The sequence below is a fragment of the Macaca mulatta genome, chromosome 7 (assembly GCF_049350105.2).
Source record: "Macaca mulatta isolate MMU2019108-1 chromosome 7, T2T-MMU8v2.0, whole genome shotgun sequence".
NCBI lineage: Eukaryota > Metazoa > Chordata > Mammalia > Primates > Cercopithecidae > Macaca > Macaca mulatta.
The window spans coordinates 176,946,195-176,966,330 of record NC_133412.1 but is presented as its reverse complement, the minus strand read 5'-3'; the positions used below and the strand labels follow the sequence as shown (position 1 = coordinate 176,966,330).

Below are 20,136 nucleotides of genomic sequence, written 5' to 3'. Positions count from 1 at the left end.
TGGCACGTGTACACTTATGTGTGAGCGTGTGCACATTCCTGTGTGCATGTGTGTGTGCTGTGTGGCTGTGAGCATGTATGCGCTGGGGGTTTGAGGGTGTAACGAAGCGGGACAATTAGTCTGCCCCCCAGCAGCCTGTGGGTGGAGAAGGCTCTGGGGCCCCCCGACTGGGATGGGGCCTGGCCAGGGCTGGGAGGGCCGACTGGCAGGCTCTGCGTTCTGGAAACACGCCCAGAGGATCCTGCACAGGCGGCGGTGGCGCCATGGCAACGCTGCACAAAGCACTGGCCTACTTACACCGCCCCCGCCCATCTCACTCCACCGCCGGGGAGGGGGCACAGGGCCTCTGGGGCTCCTGGGGGAGCCACACACCCCAGCCTGTGGTCGCTCGGTGCCCCGGAAGCCTCAGGCCTCCTCCTGGCCGGGGCCCAGGCCTGCAGACACTCCTGCCCATCCACACACGGGGATGAAGACGGGGTGCAGGGAGGTCCAGCACCCAGCAGGCACCCCCTGCCCTGGGCAGCTGTGGACCTGGTGGCTCTGTAAGGCTTTGAAGTTTTCCCAGCCCCGGAAATCCGGGAGCCTTGGCTCTGCTGATGACTGCAAGGCAAGCTCAGACCTCAGGTGTCAAGGCTGGAGGACAGGCCAGGAGCTGCTTGCATGCCCTGCTCACAGGACAAGGCCCTTCACACCCTCTGGCCTACCCACTCGGCCTTCTGTCATCTGCATGGCCAGGACACCTCCTGGGCCTGGCAGTGAGCCCTGCTGACCAGCACACCCTGTGCCTGCCTCCCAGACCCAGCCTGACCTGGGCCTGCTGCCTCCTCCTGCAGGAAGCCCACCTGGTCTGGCCTGATGTGCTCAGTGCCTTGGGGATGGAGCACATGCCCAGGGCCTGGGAGGCAGAGGAACAGGCCTTGGGAGCTGGGCCTGAGTAGCACTGGGCATCTGTGGGACTCTCAGGCCACCTGTCTCTCTATGCTGGCCACACTGCGCTCTGCATTGGCCACCCTGGGCCACCGGACCCCAGGTCTCGAGGTCTCGAGACAGGGAGGTGGGGGAGGGGGACAGTGTCCTGCGGGGGGCCTGGAAGCCAGGCCGAGGGCCAGCAAGGCTGTGAGGACACTTTGTGGGTCACCCAGACTCTCGGGACAGGAAGTCCTTGGCCACACATGGGGGGTGGGTGCCACTCCACACCACACATTGAAAATCAAATATTTTCCTGAGCTCTCCTGGAGGCCTGGGACTTGGGCTGGGCGGCTGTGGCCACTGCCCTGCTGGGTGACCGTGCTCAGCATGGATCTTCCCGCCTGCCCCAACCCAGGCCCTGGGGCTTCTGGGCAGCTCTGACTCGTCTGTCCTAGTTCCCTCTCCAGACTGGGCACCCCCGCCCCTCACCCACTGCTCCCTCATCCACCAGATGCATCCCCTGTGTCCCCAAGGCCCTCACACAGCCTCTTGGGCCAGCGCCCAGCAGCCATCTGTGGAACGAAGGAATGGGCCGAATGAATGAATGAAGCTTGGAGGGGTGGCTCCATGCACCCCACGTGTAAGTTGGGGGCTTGCTTGTTTGTTTGCACCAAGTGACCCTCTTCCAGGGACAGAAGTGCTTGCCATCCCCTCCCCCACCCTAGCCCCCCCTAATTTATGCTACCAGGGGAGCCAGCCACTCGCTGGTCCCCTGCCTGGCAGCGGCTTTGTCCCCAGGCGGATTCCCAACGGCTGCCTTTGGGAAGAAAGGGCCCTTCTCTGGCCGGTGGTGAGGTCACCAGGAGGGGCCCGGCGCGCACAAAGGCCACCCTCCCCGCCCCGCCCTGCTGGCAGCTGCCTCTTTGTCCCCAGGAGAGACGCTGAGGGGCCCCAGCTCAGCCTTGGAGGAGCCTAGGCTTCCATTGCAGCGGGGGGCACAGAGCAGGGGAGGGGCGGGAGCAGCCCCAACCCTGACTTTGCTCCTGATCAAGTGGCAACACCTGTTGAGGGGCAGGCCCCTCCAGACGCCTCCCCTGGGGAGGGTCTGTGTCCAGCTGTCTGCCTGGGTCCTCAGGAGAGGCAGGCGAGCTTCTGGGGGTGGGGATGGCAGCTGCAGGAAGGCGTGGGGAACCTGAGGTGTTAGGAGCTGCCTGGGCAGTCTGACCCTGGTGAGGTGGGCTCTGGGAGCAACCATCCAGATGTGTGGACCAGCTGCTAAAACCACACCTCCCTAGCATGCACATGGTGGAGTGAGGGGCTGGCAGGCCTGGGGCACTCCTGGGCACTTCCCATGCCAGCCCCAAGGAGACTCCCACGAGCCCAGTTCGGGAGCTCCTGAGGGTACCCCGGGACGGGGCAGGGCACTGAGGCTCAGAGAGGGCAAGGCCTTTGGCCAAAGCCCCGCCCAGGGTGGTGGGGCTAGGACCTGCCCCCGCCCCGCCTCCCTGCCTCCCCCAGGCAGTGCACAGAGGAGGCGTCCCTCCAGAGGGCACTGGACACCTCCTGGTGTGAGGCAAAGGGTTGGCCCAGTGAGGCCAGCAAGGATTGGGTGGCAGAGACCAGGGTGGCAAAAGCCATGCAAACAGCAGCGGAGACAGAGAGCATGAGAGGGTGGTGGCACTGCCTGGCGGGCTCCACTATGTGTTCACGGAGCGCCTATTGTGCGCCTGGCCCACCCAGGACAGAAAGAACTGTGCACAGGAAATGTGTGGTTGAGCCAGGACCTTGGCAGCAGCTGGGGTCCGACTTCTACCCTCAGGGCTGGGGGAAGAGGCAGGGCTGAGGCCCAACCAGTGCGATGCTGAGGGACACAGGGTGTGTGTGGGGGAAGGGCAAGGGCTGGCCGCTGTGCCCAGACGCTCAGGAACCGTCTGTGAGGTGGGGAGGGCCGCCAGGCACGGTGAACTCCTAGCCTCGCTCCTCCTGGCCACCGGCTGGGCCCAGAGCTCCTTAGCAGGCCATCCACGGAGGGGGGATGTGGAGCCTGAAGGAGTGGCACACACCCTCCAGAGGTGGCTGGACAGAGACAGCCACAGAGGCCAGGGGCCCTGCAGTGTGACTCTGGCAGAGCCTGGCTGGCAGGGCTAGGGGCTACTGAGTCTGGGGCCAGGAGAGGGGTGGCAGGGGATGGAGGCTCTACCAGAACTCCAAGCCCTGTTCCGAGGGCCCCACGCCTGCACTTGGGGGCACCGGCTAGGCAGGCACAGTCAGAGGCAGGAGAGGCGGGGAGCACAAGCGGCCCCAAGACAGAGGCCACGAGGAGGTGAGCAGGCCAGGGCTCGGGGTTGCAGGAGCCATCAAGGGCACATTCCGACCAGATCCCCAGCTGGGTGGAGGCTGGCGTCAGGGCGTGTTGAAGCCCCACCAGGAGGGCGGCTGCCCTTTACCCTGAGAGGCCAGGCAGCCAGTGAGTCTCAATGGCCTGAGGGTGGGGGTGTGCGCATTGCTGAGGGACAAGTGTGGCCTGGGCCCCTCAGGGTTCCCCCTCTAAGAAGCGTCTCCTTCCCCGTTGCCGGGCACCCGGAATGTCCATTGTGCCCGTAGCTTAGCAACAAGCCTGTCGCCCCCACTGTCCCCACCCCATCCATGGCCAGCCCCCCACCCACAGCTGGCCCTGCATTCCTCCCCAGGGCCTGTGTCTCTGCAGGTCCAGGGCTTCCAGGCAGGGGCCAGGCCCCAGACCACATTCAGCCTGCGTCTGCCGTGCCAGCACCCTGGGTGACAGGCTGGGTCCTGCCAGCTACCAGTGCTGGCCACTGGCCTGGTGCATCTTTCCTTTTTTTATTTTTTAATTATTTGTAGAGACAGGACTTCCCTGTGTTGCCCAGTCTGGGCTCAAGCGATCCTCTCATCTTGGCCTCAGGCATGAGCCACCACACCCAGCCTCCTTTTTTTAAAAATAAAAACTTTTGGAAATTGTCAAAGAAATGCACCAGCAGAATCGTGTGAAGAATCCTGCACACAGCTCCCAGGAGTCTGTGGCCAGCCTGGTTTGAAGTCTGCTCCCCTTCCTCCCCAGCCCTGTTATTCAGAGTTGGATCTCAGCCACCCTGTCATTCCCCAGCACTTTGTCAGCATGCCCGCAAATGTGGCCACGCCTTAAACTCACAAAACAGCCACTCAAGCTTCAAACTTCCCAACTTTCCTATTTTGTAAAAGACACTGGTTTATTCAAATTGGGGCCCCGTGGGGTCTGCGCACAGCGACCTGCTGTTACTGCCTCAGTTTCTCTCTGGGAGCACGAGGGCATTTGCAGTGCAGCAGCAGGGAGCGACAGGGTCTGGGGCTCAGAAGCAGACAGTCCAGCCACACCGGGAGAAACTGAGCTGCAGCTGACCGCGCAGCCTCAGAGGATCAACCGGCCGCGTGCAGGAAGCTGCCAGAGAGCTGCCGCTTCAGTTAATAAAGGGGGTTTTTGTTTAAGAAATAAAAAGAAATGTTTGCGAGACTCCCGGGTCTTCCAGCAGTGATTCTCAGATTTGAGTACCAGAGCCACCTGGAGGCTTGGAGAAAGGGGGCACCCTGGGCCCTGCCCTGGAGTTCCGGCTCAGCAGGGTGAGGTGGGGATGACGCTGAGTAGCAGGCGTGGGGTGGGGACAATGCTGAGCAGGCAGTCCAGGGGCCACATCTTGAGATGCTCAGTGTCACAGGCACTTCAGGAACATATCTGTGACTAAAGTTTAGCAATGGTGTCACCTGGAACACGAGAAGAACTGCCTTGTGGGTTTTTAAAGATTAAAGAACCAAAATCAGCGTGCCTGGCATGTGGTAGGCATATCTATCGCTCTATGCAGGAGGCACCTATGTTGCTATGAAGATGGCTTCAGCACCCACCTGGTGGCAGCATACGCAGGTGATGGCACAGATGCGGGCTCTGAGGGCCTGTGACAGCACCCACCTCAGCCCTCTCAAGGGGTGAGGAGGGCCCAACACGGGAAAATGGATAGGAAACAAGACATGGGGTGAAGTCCTGGGCTGGGGGAAACACAAGGCCCCAAAAGCCTGGCGGGGCAGGACGGCCTGCTCTGACCCATGCCCTTCAACCACGTTAAAAGAGCCCAGGACAGACTGGGAGGAGCAAGAGGAGGGCGGCTTGGGGCAGTGGCATGCAAGCCCCTGAGTCTCAGGAGCTGAGGGGCATGGCTGCCAGAGCACGGGAGGGCCAGGCACAGGCACCACCCTCCCTGCAGCCCCCAGCCGGTGTCCTCATCTGTCAGAGGACACTGCCGTGCTTTGCTCCCTGACCTGACCCTGTGCGGGAAGCTGGTGGGTCCTGAGGCACGGAAGGGAGCATGGGGTGGGCGGGAGGGAGGCAGGGGGCCTGCCATGGGGGGCCAGGAGGGGGGGATGCCCCTCCCCACTCCCGTCCCCTCTGCTTTGCTGCTTCTAGAAGTGCCTGCACCGGCCTGCCCCCTCTTTGAAGGGACAGATGTCAGGGAGAAAGCTGATTATTGTCAAAGGCTGGAGGCTGTGACCGGAGATCTCGGTGAGCGTGACCCAATTCTGAGCTATTCTCAGCCTGGTGGGAGCCAGTTATTCCCTCCCGCCAACACCACCGCTTCGGAGGCAGCCTGACTTTGAAACGCCCTCGTCCTGGCTGACGGGCTGGGCCACGCAGGCTCCCCTGGGCATGGAGGCTCCGCGTGGGGAGGGCCCGCGGGCTGGCAAGGCCACTGCTGGGGCAGGGCAGCAGGCTGGCCCCACTGTGCCCCTCCTTGCTCACTGATGAACCACAGTGGGTTGCAGGGCCCAACCCACTGGCTCTGGGGTCCACACACCCCGGCACCCAGCCTGTCTGCCACCAACCCGTTGGCCACCTCGGGAAGCGACTTCTCTCAAGGCTCAGTTCCAGTGTCCAGGAGCGGGCCGTGCGCAGAGCCCCTGGGACAGTAAGGCCCGTCCACTCCCCGACCCCACACCGACCCAGACCTACCACACAGGGTCCAGACCACTGCCACTCCCGCATCCAGACCTCGCCCTGCACTGTGTGCCCAGATCTGGGTCTGGCTCCTGGGAGCCTTGAAGGGCAGGGGCTGGTACGTGGGAGGCACTCAACCCATGCCTGCTGGTGACAGCGCCCACCCTCTGTGGCTGGTGAGGACAGGGCGTGAGGCCCGGCAGTTGCTCCCTCCCTCCTGAGGGCATCAGGAGCCAGGCCCCTCTTTGGGGACCCTCTTGCTCAGGGCCCCTCCAGCCTCCCGAGGCTGTGGGGGCACTGAGTCCAGCGCTCACCCTGCTTAGAGCAGCTCTTGAAACAGCACTTGCCAGCCCAGAGGCTGGAGGTGCACCCTCTCCATCCACCACTTCTGGGGCACCACCCACCCCACCTGCAGGGCTTGCCCTCCCTTCTCCAACGTCCCCCTGCACAGGTGTCTCCTGAGGAACCTTCCAGGACTCTGCCTGAAAACTCTGCTCTCTAGGGTCATGCACTGGGGAACCACTTATGGCCAGAATTCCGGAGTCGCAGCTTTGTGCCTCAGTTTCCCTACCTGTGCAGTGGACTGTTGGGGGGGGCTCGGGTACCCTGGCAGCCCACCTACCCTCCATCTTCTGGGCCAGAGGCGGTGGGTGGAGAGAGCAAAGCCGCAATGGAGGCAGAGGGGGCAATGGAAGGGGGACAGCCCCAGACCTAGACTGCAGGGGTGAGGGCCTCTTGGGTCCTCAGGGGCAACCCCGCCTCATCACATTCTGCTAGACAGGGTGTGCCCCCAGCGGCCTGCTGCCCTCCGCCCACTCAGAAATCCTGTCCTGGTCCCCACCCGTGCAGCCCTGGTTGGGCCCAGCCCTCTGGGGCTCCTGGGTGAAGGGCTGGGCCCTGAGGCAGGCATGGTTGGGGCAGAGGGAGGCCCAGGAGCAGCTCACACCCTGGGGCTTCCTGAGGGAGGGGACTTTAACCCTGGCTCTAGGGCAGTACCCAGGACTGGGACCCTCCAAGCAGGTGAGTCAGGGCCAGGGCCTGGGACCTTCCAGGGCGTGGGCAGCCGGGAGTCATGTGCCACTGTCTCAGTGCAGGACAGCAGGGCGACGGGGGAGGAATTTCCAGGGAAAATCTGAGGCCCAGGCGAGTACACACTGGGCCAGGGAGGGCGTTTCTGGTGAATCCTTGCCCCATGATGAGCCCGTGCTGCTGACTCGAGCTGATCATCGGGGCCTGCTGATGGGTCACTCACGGCCATGGGCCCAGCGCTGCCCCTGGAAGTCAGGCTCCCATCACAGAACTGGGCTGTGCTCCTCTGCTGTGGGGGCTCCCTCGGGCCATGGTGTGCAGGACTCTCCCGCCTGGGCATTAGATGGTCTGGGGAAGCATGCTGAGGAAAGGACATTTGAAGGGGTCTTGAAGGACATACAGGAGTTTAAGGCTGGCTCAAGGCCAGGTGAGGATCCAAGCTGAGGGAGTGGGGTGAGGCCCAGCTATATGGTGGGTGGCGGTGGATGCCTGGAGGCTCAAGGTCGTCATGGGGGCCTGTGTGCAGGGCAGAGCAGCAGGGCCGAGAGGATTGAGACAGCGACTCTGTCCCACGTGACAACTAAGGGTGGGCTGGGACAACTAAGGGTGGATTCCACTCTCCATGTGCGGATCCTGGTGACTCACCCAGGGCCGCCACATGGGCTACCAGTCCTGGCTGGAAAATGGGCACAACCTGGACCCTACAGTGCCTGAGGCTTACGTGTCCTATAAACCGTGGAGCTGCGCCTCAAAGAAACACCTCCTGGTGTTCACCTGTCAGACAGCATGCAGGCCTCTGCTGTGGCCAGGAGGGGCAGGGCAGGCTTGGGGGAACTGAGACCTCGGGGTGTGAGCCACCCAGTTCATGACACCCCAGGCACAGCCTAACTCCAAAGCTCCTGGCATTAGGGTCACCCACTTCCATGTTGAACCTGACCGGGGGCCCCTCCTCTGTGCCCCAGGTGAGGAACAAGGTTAGAGGGAAGGCTTGTGTCCTGGAAGGAGAGGACAAGCCCTCAGAACAGGGCTGAGCAACCCTCAGGGACACAGGACTCCCCGACCACATAAGCCACAGCCCCCAGTGACCCACAGTGTGACACTTCGTGGGGACCAGGCGGCCTGGGGTGGACCCTTCCTTCAGGGGCTCATGCAAGTAACCCAGGCAGCCACACTGAATATTCCAGCCCGGGGCTGTGGAGGAAGGCCCAGCACTCCTGGACCACCCCAACCCCAGGGACAAGTGGGCTTTTCTGCAGCCAGATGGGGATGGCCACACATCTGCCCCTTTGTCCTGGAGTCTGGAGCACCCATCATGCCAAACCAGGACAGGCAGGAGCAGGGACCAGGGGCAGAGCGCAGGCAGGGCTGGCCTGGACAGCGGGTGGGGGTGGCCTTGGCCGCTAGGGATCATGCAGCACAGAGGGGACGGCACGTTTATTGCTCATCACTGACACTCAGGGCCAGGCGCCTGCCAGCACAGCACTCAAGGCCCCTACAGCCGCTGAGGCTCCCAACAGCCGCTGACTCCATGGGCTGAAACCCAGGCCCCCTAGGCACCAGTGGCAGCTCCAAGGACCCCATGGCTGACATAGGCACCGGTCCTCCCTTGAGGCTGTCACACACCAGGGCGGGCGAGGAGAGCCCCCCAGCCTGGGCGTCCCACCCTCTGTCCCCGCTTTGGAAAATGCCCCCTTAGCCTTTGAGAGGTGTTCACATAGGCACTGTCCCTGGAAGGTGTCCTGGACACACCTCCTGGACCCTACACTGTTGTCCCGTGGGGGGGCCTCCTCCATGCCCCTGGCTTCTGTGAGGGGTAGGGGTGCCCACATTGTTCCGGGACTCATAGGCTGGCACTCACACCCTAGCCCCGACACGCTTGCCTGGTCGCCTGTGGCGAACAACCCGCTCTGCTGCTGCTCTCCGCAGCGCTGCCTGGCCTGTGTCAAGGGGCTCTGGCTGGGTGGGGGCTGCCCCGCCTCTTGGACTTGAGTGGACGCAGGCCTGGGCTGAGCCCAGTGCTGTGACGTCAGCCTGAAGGCCAGAGAGCAGGGTCACCTCCCTGGTTCCTGGGCTGGCCTGGTCTCCTAGCACTGGGGAGGGGAGGGCAGGGATCCTGGGTCATCTCATCCCAGCTTTTGGCCCAGGCTGGAGCCTCAGCCCGGGAACTGGAGAAACACGAGATGGTCTCAGGCCCTGTGGGGCAGCCAGGGCCGTGGGGGCTCAGGGGTCAGATGCAGCATGGCCTCGGGGACAATGCCCCCTCCCTCCCCCACCCTCTTCCTGCTTAGGCCCACCTGGGAGGGGGTCAGACTCCCCCACCTGCACCCTTTGGCCTCAACATCCAGGGGAGCCTGTGACAGTGGAGACTTCATATTGGCAACAAACAGCAGCTGGGGTGGGCCGCGGGACTGGACAGCAATGGCTGAGGCCCAGCCCCAGCACTCCTCCTCCATCATAGCCACCCCTCCTGCCGTCCCACTCTGGCCACCCAGGAGGCCCCCAAGCCCCGCCCCACCATCTGTGTCTGGCAGGCATTGCAGACCATATAAGGTGCCTCTGGCCTCCCTGCCCAGCCCTTCGGTGCTCCCAGCTCCCTGATGCCCTGGGTGGCGGCGCCCTAGCCTGGGGTCTTGGTGGCGAAGGTCAGGTAGCCAGTGTGGCCCACGGCCTCCTTCATAGGCGTGCCGCTGCGGAAGGGGCCAGTGTCAGGGCTAGCAGGGCCATCTGTGCCTGCGCCCAGGTCGGGTGGTGGCAGGCTGACAGTGCGCACGTTGTAGACCTGTGGCAGCACCTCCAAGGTGCTCAGCTCCGAGAAGCCACGTGCCGCCAGCGCCTGGCACGTGCGCTGCACCTGCTCGATGCATGGCGAGAAGGAGCAGAAGCGCCCACCTGTGGGAAACAGGACGCGAGGGTCAGAGGGCAGAAGTGGCCTGTCTGGCCCTGGCATCCTTGAACTCCCACCCTAGGGTCTGAGGCCAACCTAAGATGGTCCCAACGCAGACTGCAAGCTCTCCAGAGAGCTGGGATGCAGGGCAGAGGGGCCTGGCCCTCAACTGGCAGCCCACCATGGGGCCTGGCGCCACTGTTCATGTCACCCAGCTTAGCTGCACTAGGCCCTCCCACATGCCAGGCACTGGGTCAAGCTTGTGCCGCCATTGTCTCACTTGGCCCACAGTGGGCACTGCTCTCCTGCCTTCCATGGGGCTGCTGGAGCGCTGGGCCCAGAGTAGCTCTGACAGCATGGCAGCGCGGGGCGGTGCGGGGGCCGCTGCTGTCACAGGAAATCAGAGGCTGTCACTGCTCCCGGGAACAGGAGGCGCCTACTCGAAGCACAGCCTGAGCATGACAGCCCCTCCCTGCCGCCTCCCACCAGGGCAGCCGCGGGCTTCACTTGGCCTGGCCTGCAGCGAATGAGAACCCAGCCCGGGTCAGTTCCTGTCCTGGCTGGGAGGACCTGGGGAAGCCAGGGCCGGGTAGAGGTATGGCCCAGACAAATGTCCTCAAATGTCCCTGAGGCTTGGTCCCCTCAGGTGTACCCTGACACGGGGCCGCTGGGAGGTTCAGGGTTAGAGGAGGCACCTTCTGTGTGACAACAGCCTAGACAGGGCACCGAGGCTGAGCGCACCGCACCCTCCCCAATGGGCTCCAGTGACCAGCAGGAGACGCCAGGCCCCTGAATGAGCCTGGAGCCTTTGGACCCAGAAGGGGGAGCTGGCAGGAGAAGGGACAGGTCCCAGAGGCAGGCGCTGGTTCCCCGGGCCACTCCGGAGGAAGGAGTCACAAAGGCAGCATGGGGGCCCCAGGAGGGGTTCTGCCGGGTTCAGCCTCCCCGGGACTACGGTCCAGGCCCAGAAGTGTCCCCAGAGCAGGGAGCCTCGGAGGCAGAGCGTGGAGATCCCCACAGCTACCCCAAGGCCTCAGCAGAGACCAGCACCCAGGAGTCAGGGCTGGGCCGGAGCCAGCAGGGAATCCCCGGCCATGGCCTTGCTGTCCGTACAGGGCCTCGGCTAGTCTTTGAGGTGGGGCGGGGCGCCCCACACCCCCACCCTCCACCCTCTCACAATGCAACTCTCAGCTGGGAAGAAGGGGCCCCTGCTGCCTGAACTGCTCCTTCTCCAGAAAAGGGAAAAACCTTGGCATCCCAGCCACCTCCCTGGCTTGAGGCCCGACCTTCCCCAGGGCTGCCCCGCCTCCGCACCCAGCATCTTCCCTAAAAGGGGCCAGCTCCCTGGGCTCCAGAGCTCGTGGGAGGAGAGACTTCGGGAAACAGCAGGGGCAGGGGATTCCACACACCGCCAGCCGGGCCTGCCCTGCACTTGGGTGGCACTGCCACCTTTCCCGATCGGGGGTTGACATCCTCCCCATCGGCCCATCCTCCCCAGCTCTGCCTCCCCTGGCCAGCCTGACCCACTCCTCATCTAAGGCCAAGACGAGGCCCTGGCCTAGCCACTGCCATGGTGTGGCTTGGTTTCTGGACCCCTCAGTCCTGCACCCTTGCCCCAACCCCGCCCGGGCTGTACCTCTCCCGGAACCCCTAGTGCACCTTCGACCTTGAGGGCATCCCAGGCGTGGCCCACAGCCTCCCAGGGTGACGGGATGTCCAGGAAGACGGCGTCGGCCACGTGGCTCACGCCAAAGCCGCTGCGGCACACATCCTGGGTGCGCACAGTCACCCAGCGGCCCACACGGTGCTCCTGGAACTCCTCCCGGGCCTTCTCTGCCCGCTGCTGGTGGAACTCCACCGTGTGCAGGTGGCCCGTGGGTGCAATGGTGCGGATGATGGCGTGGGACACAGAGCCACTGCCGGTGCCTGGCAGGACAAGATGGGAAGAGCAAGGCATCAGTTGGGACTGCTCGGGACCCACAGCCTCCCAGGAAACAACCCCCACCTCACCCTGGAGACCCACACAGTGCTCGGGAGGACCCCAGATTACAGGCGGGCGTTACTCCAGGGCTGTGTGGTCCCCGCTGCCTAGAGCCCTGGGCTAGCCTTGGGTTGGGCGCCCTGTCTAGGGGTGAGCTGGGGTTGACAGGCTGTGTATGCTGTGGTGTCCGCTGTGGGCACAGGCCAGGCCAGTGGCAACCCTGCCCTATCCCGCCTGGCGCATGTATAGGCACTGAGAGCAGCCCAGCTGACTGGAGCCTCAGGGGAAATATGTGCAGGGGGAACAGAGAGGCCCATCCCATCGCTCAGCCCTGTCTCCTTCCAGGCATGGCCAATCCCTTCCTCAGTCCCCATCAACGGTGGCCTACCCTGCCCGTCCTCATGCCCACCTCTCCCCAGAAGCTCCTTGGTCCCCTTGGTCCAGCCCACCCCCACCAAGCCTGCCTAAGCCTGACCCCACCACACGGGGGCTGGGGCTCTGCCGTGGCCTGGTTGGACTCAGGACACAGGGCCTGGCCACCAGCCACACAGCCTCAGTCCTCCCCAGCACACCTGCCCCAGCTTCCCTCCGGATGGCCCCTCTGCTTGACTTCCTGTCCCGTGGAAAGGGCCAGGGCCTGCGTCCTTCCTCCTGCTCCACCTTCAGGGGTCATCTACCTGATGTCACTCCCATCCCCAGGCCCCTCCACTCGAGACTCCTGCTAGAGCAGCTACTGCACACTTGCTACCCATCCCTCGAACCCAAATTGCATTGAGCATCGCAAGCGCTTGGGCCAGACCCATAGAGGTGCTTCCACTCCCTCTGTCCCATCCCATGTCCTGCCACCTCCCACATTCTTTTTAGGGAGCAGCCCCTCCCCTAGGTGCTCCTAGTCTGCTGCCTATTCCCCCCCGCAGAGCCTGGCCATGCCTCCTTCCCACTCAGGGGCAAGTCAGACTTGCTGGCCTCCAGGGTGGAGCTCGCCTCCCCTCCAACCTCACTCCCAGCCCCTCTGCCTCCCCCACTGAGCCTGACTCGGCAGCACACTCCAACTGCAGGGCCTCGGCATGTTCCTCCTTGGTGGCGCTGTCCCTCGGCTCTTCGCAGGCCCCCTCTCATCATGTTCAACTCAAATGTCCCCTCCTCAGAGAGGTCTTCCCTGCCTGGCCTAGCTGGAGGGACCCCACTCTGGGTCCCCCTCAGACACGCAGCCCTGTCTCACAAGTTTCACAGTAACCAGTGGCACTGAGCTGCTCACCCAGGCTATGTCCCCGCTCCTCGAGGGCAGGAACCTGGTCTGTCTTGTTCACGGTTCCGAGGAGGGGACCTGGCATATCTGAGGAGGCCAGAAGAAGCGTGCTGCTTGATTGAGCTCTCTCGCGAGAGTGGGGCAGGGGCGGAGAGGCCAGCACCCGCCACAGGATGCACAGGAGCAGCAGCTGATGGGATTGGCTAAGTCCTGCTCTCCACCCCTCCCACCCAGACACCCCAGAGAGGGACACGGTGACCTGCAGCCCTCAGAAAGCCAGCATGGCCGTGCTAGGCACTGTTCGTGAACCTGAACCCTAGCTCTCCTGCCCGTGAGGAACATGCCACCAACAACCTAGACGCCTAAGTGCCTGGGGCCAATCTTGGCTTCAATCACTGCACCGGGCAGCACCTGTATGTGTGCAGGGTTCCCACAGCCCAGGCCCTGGACTCAATGACAATGGTGCTCACATTCATTGGTGGCAGGTGAGGATCTGATCATGGATGAGGATGGGAACACTCTCCACCTACAGTGAGCTCCTTGGGGTAGCCCTGGCCTCTTTCCAGAAGGGGCAACTCTCTCTGCTTCACCATCAGCACCGAGGACTAGAGGTTGACGGTCAGCACCTAGGACAGCGCCAAGCATCAAGTTGGCCACACCCCACCAAGGCAAGCAGGACCCTCACTAGAGCACCAGTCCTCCCCAGCTCCCCCTGGTCCATTTACAGCCACCTCTCACTCCAGTTACAGCACCAGCCTCCTAACGGGCTTCCCTGCCTCCACCTTCACTCCCTGCTGTCCGTGTCCCGGAAAGATGTGAAAATAGAAACTGAGGAGCCACATCTGTCTGTAGGAAGTGCAGGCTGGAGGCTCTGACCTCCACCTTTGTGTCAATTTCCGAGTTAAACTGAGGCAGCCTGAGGAACTCACCAGACTCACAGACCACAGAGCCGGGCCGAAGCTCCAACATCATGGTGATGAGGGCGATGTCTGTGGAGTAGAGGATCTGTGTGCGGTGCGGCAGGTTCAGCGTCCAGAGCTCCGGCGTGGGGTGCAGCACGTACACCCAGCCACCTCGGCCGCACGTCACCTTGGAGCCGAAGGGGCGGCCGATAAGGTCAACTGAGTGCCGCAGGACACCATGCCGGGTCTGGGTCTGTGCCCCACGCTGCACACGCACTGCCACCATTGCACCATGGCCCAGTGACAGGATGGCCGTGTCACCCTCCTTGATCAGCTCCTCGTATGCCACGAAGCTCATGGTGCTAATGTCTGGCAAGTGCCAAGGACCTGGGGAGGGGTGTGTGTAGGTATGAGCAAGTCAGGAGGCAGGATGAGGGTCTGGGGTCTAGGTAGAAGGCTTCGAGGCCTACATCCCAGCAGTGGGCATGGGCGGGGTGTGGCTAGTTCAGTCTCTGCAACTGCCTGACAGGGAGCCCAACAGCGCTGCACTCTGGCCTGGCCTCTGAAGCCTTTCTTGGTCTAGGACAAGAGACAGGGACTATGAGCCTAAAGCAGACATGAAAAGACAGAGGCTTGGCAATGGCGGAGGTCGGTCCCAAGGATTTCCGGAGTGAGGACCCGACCCTCCCATCACCCTTCTCCATGAGTCTGACTCCCATTCCCCAGGTGTGAGAGGAGGAAGCGCCTTTCCGAGGTGTCCACCGGCGTGGGAGAGGCAAATGGTCAATGAGGTCACCTCCAAGCCAGGCTTGATTCCTCGCCCCGGTCTCCCCCACAGGGGCTGGGTAGCAGGGTATGACAGAGGGGTAAGGGCTCCCCAGGAAGGGGCTGGTGACTCAGAGCTGGCCGTCCACGCAAACACCGCCCAGCCGGTGCAGAGGCAGCAAGGGGCCAGGCCGGGCCGGCGGGGGCCACCCATGCGAGGCTGGAGGAACAGGACTTGCGCGCCGCGCTCGGCCCGGGCCACTCTCACCCGCGCCCTGCCACCCTGGGCCCCGCGGAGTCTCACCTGCGACGCTCCCGCCGCCGGGGCTCCACACGTGCCTCCGCGACGCGCGACGGGGGCGGCCACAACACTTCCGGCTCCGCGCCCGCTGATGACGTCGCGCCCCGCTTCGCCCCCTCAGCGCACGGGATCCTGGGAGCGCCAGGCTGCCCTTCCCGCCCCTCCCAGAGGACGTTTCCTGGGCGACTTCTTGCCTCATGTGAGCTGCTCTGTTTACACTTGCTGGTCGCTGGAAGATCGAAAGACTGTACAAAATCCACATGGCGGCCGGCCGGCGTGGTGGCTGTCGCCTGTGATCCCGCGCTTTGGGAGGCCGAGGCGGGAGGTTCTTCTGAGCTGAGGAGTTCGAGACCAGCCCGGTAAACGTAGTGAGACCCCACCATCTCTACAAATAATAACAAACAAACCAAAGGTCCCCCCGCCCCGCCGGCCGCGGGTCGCCATCGCACCCAGGCACATTTGAAGGGCGGCAGGAGCCAAGGCCTGGCTGTCACTGCTGTCCCGGACCCCTTCGACAGCCCCTGGGGATCCACCAGAGGGCTGGCCCGTGGCTCACTGCCCAGTCCTCTATGAGTACACTTTGCCATAGACATTTTGTTATTGCAGACTGCTCTGGAAACACCCCTGACTGGGCCCTAAGATGAATTCCAGAAAGGAATCGCAGGTCAAGGGGCCGTCCTAAAAGGCTCGGGCTAGGGTCAGCCAGAGCTCTGTGCAGCAGATGGGGACCTGGAAAAGTCTGCAGAAGTGGCCTTCCGCCCAGGCCCTGCCTCCCCCGACGGGGGCACGTTCTCCTGAGTGCAGAGCTGCTTCTAGGAGGGAGAGGGAGTCATGTATCCCCTCCTGGGAACCAAGGCATAATGAGAACCGGATGACTTGGGCCCACTTTGGAGTCTGGTGAGGAGCCTGAGCAGGAGACTGGAGGAGGTGCTGCTGGAGGACAGGCAAAAAAGGGAAGCGGGAGTGGTGTTCTGTCTCAGCAATGCCATTCCCAGCTGGCTTCTCTGTGGAGTGTGTGTGCAGGGGAGCGGGGGCAGGGGACACAGATTTTCTTCCTCCAGCCCTTAGCTCCCAGGACCAGAGCTTGGAGAGGAACAGAGACTCCCCTACCCAGCCTAGGGTTTAGCCTATGCCCGAACCCAAGCCAGTTAGCAATGACCCTAGGCCACCTTCCCAGTCACTCAGCCACTGCAGCCTGGTAAAATGAGGTGGCCAGGCTCCTTGAGAGCAAGCTCTGCTCTGGAGCCCCGGCAGCCTGTGGAACACTCTCAACTCTCTCGCCTCTGGGGCAGGCCAGGCCACGGTGTTTGTGGCCCTTGCATTGGCTTCTCAGGGTCCATCATGGAAACCCAGGGTTCCAGCCTCAGCCCCTCTGTGTCCCTGCCCTAGCTGCGGCTGAGAGCCCCCAGGAGTGAGCTGACGAGAGGCCTTCCATGGCCTCCCACTCTGTGGGCTCCTATCCCTGTGGGGCCACCACACTGGCCACCAACTGCCTGTCCCTCTGCCTCATGGCCTCCCTGCCTTCTGCTCTCAACGCTGAGACAACCCAGAGCCATCCGCAGCTCCCCAGCCTGTGTTGGAGCGGGTGCTTGTCTCCCTTGATGGTGCACCCCCCTGAGTCACCCCCTAATTTCTCCCCTGGGGGGTTCTGACTTTCCGCTTCTCTTGGGTTTCTCTTCCCCAGCCTCTCAGCTGTGGTGTGGAGTCAAGGCCAAGTGCCTATAAGGGCCTAAGTTAGGACTTGGTGACTCAGTGGTGGTTTCCCTTGGTTCCAACTTCCGACTTGCCTCTGTCCATTATGGCTGGTCAACTCCTCCAGTGCTGCTTCCTCCAGGCAGCCTCCTCAGCCCTGCCCACCTGCTCCATCTGAGCCTGCCCCAGTCCCCAGCCTGAGTCCTCAAGCAGAACCACCGCCTCTACGCCAGCTGATGAGCCCCTGTGCAGAGCCTGTGCTGGGGCTCCCCTAACAAGAGCCGATGCTGTGGATGCGCAGCTGTGTCATCGCATTGAATTCTCCCCAGGATCCTAGGAGGGAGGGAACACTTCACAGATGGGGAAACTGAAACTCAGAGAGCTTAAATAACTTGCCTAAGGTCACAGCCAGTGAGGTCAAAGTGGGATTAGGATTTAAAGCCAGTCAACCCACAAAGCTCAGCACTGAGGAGGCTGAGGAAGGAGGACTGCTTGAGGCCAGGAGTTGGAGTTCCACCTGGACAACATAGCAAGACCCCATCTCTTAGTTAATTAATTAATAGTTAAAGCCAGTAAACCAGCTTCAGAGAACCAGTGGCTGATTTGAAGAAAGGTGGGAACAGGCAGGAAGATGCCCACTGGGGAGGCTGCTCTGCCCAAATGCCTGGCAGGGACCACGTGACTGCAGTCCCCCCTCCCCACTGACCAGCACAGCCTCCTACCCCACTGTGCTCTGTGAACCCCAGTCAGCCCCTGTCCTCTCCTGACCTCAGCCCACTTCCTCTTTGGGTTCTGCAGAAGTCAGCGGCAGGGCACTGGGAGGAAGCAATGCTGCCTCCGGCTGTACTCTGGGAGCAGACTCCAAGGATGGCTCCCGGTGCCTACCTGCAGCCTGCCCTGGGCCTGCCCTGCGGAGCGGGCTCATGTTCTGTGGATAAAAGGCCTGGGCCTCCTTCGAAACCCCCTCCAGGCCCAGTGGTTCATGTGTAACCAGGTGTGGTTTCTGAGGAACCTGGACCAAACACTGGCCTGGTAACGTCATCCAGCCTCCTGCCTGGATGCTGCCAAAGCAGCTCCTGTGGGCCCTGGGGAGAGCAGGGGTCTGCAGACGGGAGTCAGCTGGAGGGGAAGCCGCCACCTTCCAGACCCCTCCCCTTGTGCCCCTGCTCTGGGGGCCACTGAGGCTCCCAATCAGCCCCTACCTGGGGGGTCTCACCCTGACATTTGTGTCTGAAGGCCTTGAGGGCCACCTCCCCACTGTCATCTGCTGCTGCTGCCCCCATCACAGCTGCCTGGCCCCCTGCACTGTGGGTCTGCCCCAGGCAGGCTAGTACAGGGCTGGGCTCTGGGAGGGTGGCAGGATTTCTGGGCCCATCACTGGACACCTTTGTCACCCAACTTCTGATCTATCTGCACATTGAGACCAGTCTGGCCAACACAGCGAGATCCCTGTCTCAACAGAATAAAAACAAAAATAAAATGATCTTCTGTCTGCACACTGGGGACAAAAATACCCACCTCAAAAGGCTGAGGGTTGCCAGAGGCCCCAGCCCGGAGCCGCCCCAGTGCCCGGCTCACTGCTTGCCATAGGCAGCCCTGCCCTCTGGACCTCCCCTCTGCAGTTCTGCCCTTGCCTGTGGAGGGGAAGTGTGGGGAAAAGAAAGAGAGATCAGACTGTTATTGTGTCTATGTACAAAGAAGAAGACAAGAAATTCCATTTTGTTCTGTACTAAGAAAAATTCTTCTGCCTTGAGATGCTGTTAATCTGTAACCCTAGCCCCAACCCTGTGCTCGAAAAAACGTGCTGTGTTGACTCCAGGTTTAATGAATTTAGGGCTGTGCAGGAGGTGCTGTGTTAAAAATGTGTTTGCAGGCAGTATGCTTGGTAAAAGTCATTGCCATTCTCCAGTCTCAAGTACCCAGGGACACAATGCACTGCGGAAGGCCGCAGGGACCTCTGCCCAAGAAAGCCTGGGTATTTTCCAAGGTTTCCCCGCACTGAGACAGCCTGAGATACGGCCTCGTGGGAAGGGAAGGACCTGACTGTCCCCCAGCCTGACACCCGTAAAGGGTCTGTGCTGAGGAGGACTAGTGAAAGAGGAAGGCCTCTTTGCAGTTAAGAGGAAGGCATCTATCTTCTGCTCGTCCCTGGGAATGGAATGTCTCAGTGTAAAACCCGATCGTACATTCTATTTACTGAGATAGGAGAAAACCGCCTTATGGCTGGAGTTGAGACGTGCTGGTGGCAATACTGCTCTTTACTGCACTGAGATGTTTGTGTAAAGTCAAACATCAATCTGACCTACGTGCACATCAAGGCACAGCACCTTTCCTTAAACTTATTATGACACAGAGACCTTTGTTCACATCTCTTCCTGCTGACCCTCTCCCCACCATTACCCTATAGTCCTGCCACATCCCCCTCACCGAGATAGTAGAGATAGCGATCAATAAATACTGAGGGAACTCAGAGACTAGTGCCGGCGCGGGTCACGGATGCTGAGCGCCGGTCCCCTGGACCCACTGTTCTTTCTCTATACTTTGTCTCTGTGTCTTATTTCTTTTCTAAGTCTCTCGTCCCACCTGATGAGAAATACCCACAGGTGTGGAGGGGCTGGCCCCCTTCAGGAAAGGAGAAAGGAGGTCCTTTCCCATGGGGGGCCTGGGGAAGCAGGTTAGGCTGTCAGCCAGGAGGGTGAGAGAGGGAAGGGGTGGCCTTCTGAGAAGCTGCAGATGCTGAAGACAGAGGAAGTCCTGAGTGTGGCCCCCAAGTCTGTCCCCCAAGTCTGCCTCCAGGGGCTGCAGCTATCCCTTCCAGAAACAGAAACTTAAGCCCTTCAGGCTTTGTGGGGTAGTGGGTGGGCAGCTGCAGAAATATCTAAAATTAGGGGAAGAGGCTGCATGGGGCACAGAGTGCAGGAATTCCAGGCTTAAGGGACACCTGCTGTCTGGCCAGCCCAGAGAGGCCATTTGCCTTTTTACATCGGTTGGTTTTATTAGTCTAAAAAATGCTGACTTGGAACAGGACGAAGTATGCTAAGAAGCAAAGAGGCATGTGTCTCCTCTGCAGTGAGCATGGGGATGAGACAAGAGGCAGGGCCCACACATAGATGCTAACATAGGCAGAGGTGAATGGGCTTCCCCTGCCTTTGGGCCTTGGCTCTGGTGCCTTCTCCTCAGAGGCATCTATTTGGGATCCCTTATACCTGGAACTGCAGTGTTCTGTGTCCCCCTGACCCCAGCAGCACTGATGTGATGTCATCTGGTTTGCTGGACTGCTGGCTCATGGCCAGTCTTCCTCCAGCCAGCAGCAGGCGCTGTGTACCTTGCTGCCTGATGCATCCCCAGCGGCTGGCACCGGGCAGGTGCTCACTGTGCCACTGCTGGAGGGATTTATATCAAATATACCCACAGATAAGGGTTCCCCCCTTCCTTGCTTTATTCAC

General features: G+C 61.9%; 1 protein-coding gene and 1 long non-coding RNA gene across 7 annotated transcripts; one reads left to right on the top strand and one right to left on the bottom strand.

The window, feature by feature from the left end:
• The first annotated feature begins 208 nt into the window (after nt 1-208).
• Nucleotides 209-4,417, top strand: LOC144330435 (uncharacterized). The gene is made up of 3 exons (XR_013396615.1): nt 209-1,549; nt 1,708-3,604; nt 3,650-4,417. It is a non-coding gene; the product is annotated as an uncharacterized LOC144330435 (long non-coding RNA).
• Nucleotides 4,418-9,390: 4,973 nt separating this feature from the next.
• Nucleotides 9,391-19,224, bottom strand: TRMT61A (tRNA methyltransferase 61A). 6 transcript variants are annotated; one of them, XM_077937752.1, is made up of 5 exons: nt 15,002-15,070; nt 13,960-14,319; nt 13,501-13,656; nt 11,460-11,726; nt 9,391-9,805 (listed from the first exon to the last, which is right to left on the bottom strand). In XM_077937752.1, exons 2-5 carry the CDS (start codon nt 14,288-14,290, stop codon nt 9,534-9,536), a joined length of 1,026 nt encoding a protein of 341 aa, XP_077793878.1. In that variant the 5' UTR covers nt 14,291-14,319; nt 15,002-15,070; the 3' UTR covers nt 9,391-9,533.
• Nucleotides 19,225-20,136: the final 912 nt, after the last annotated feature.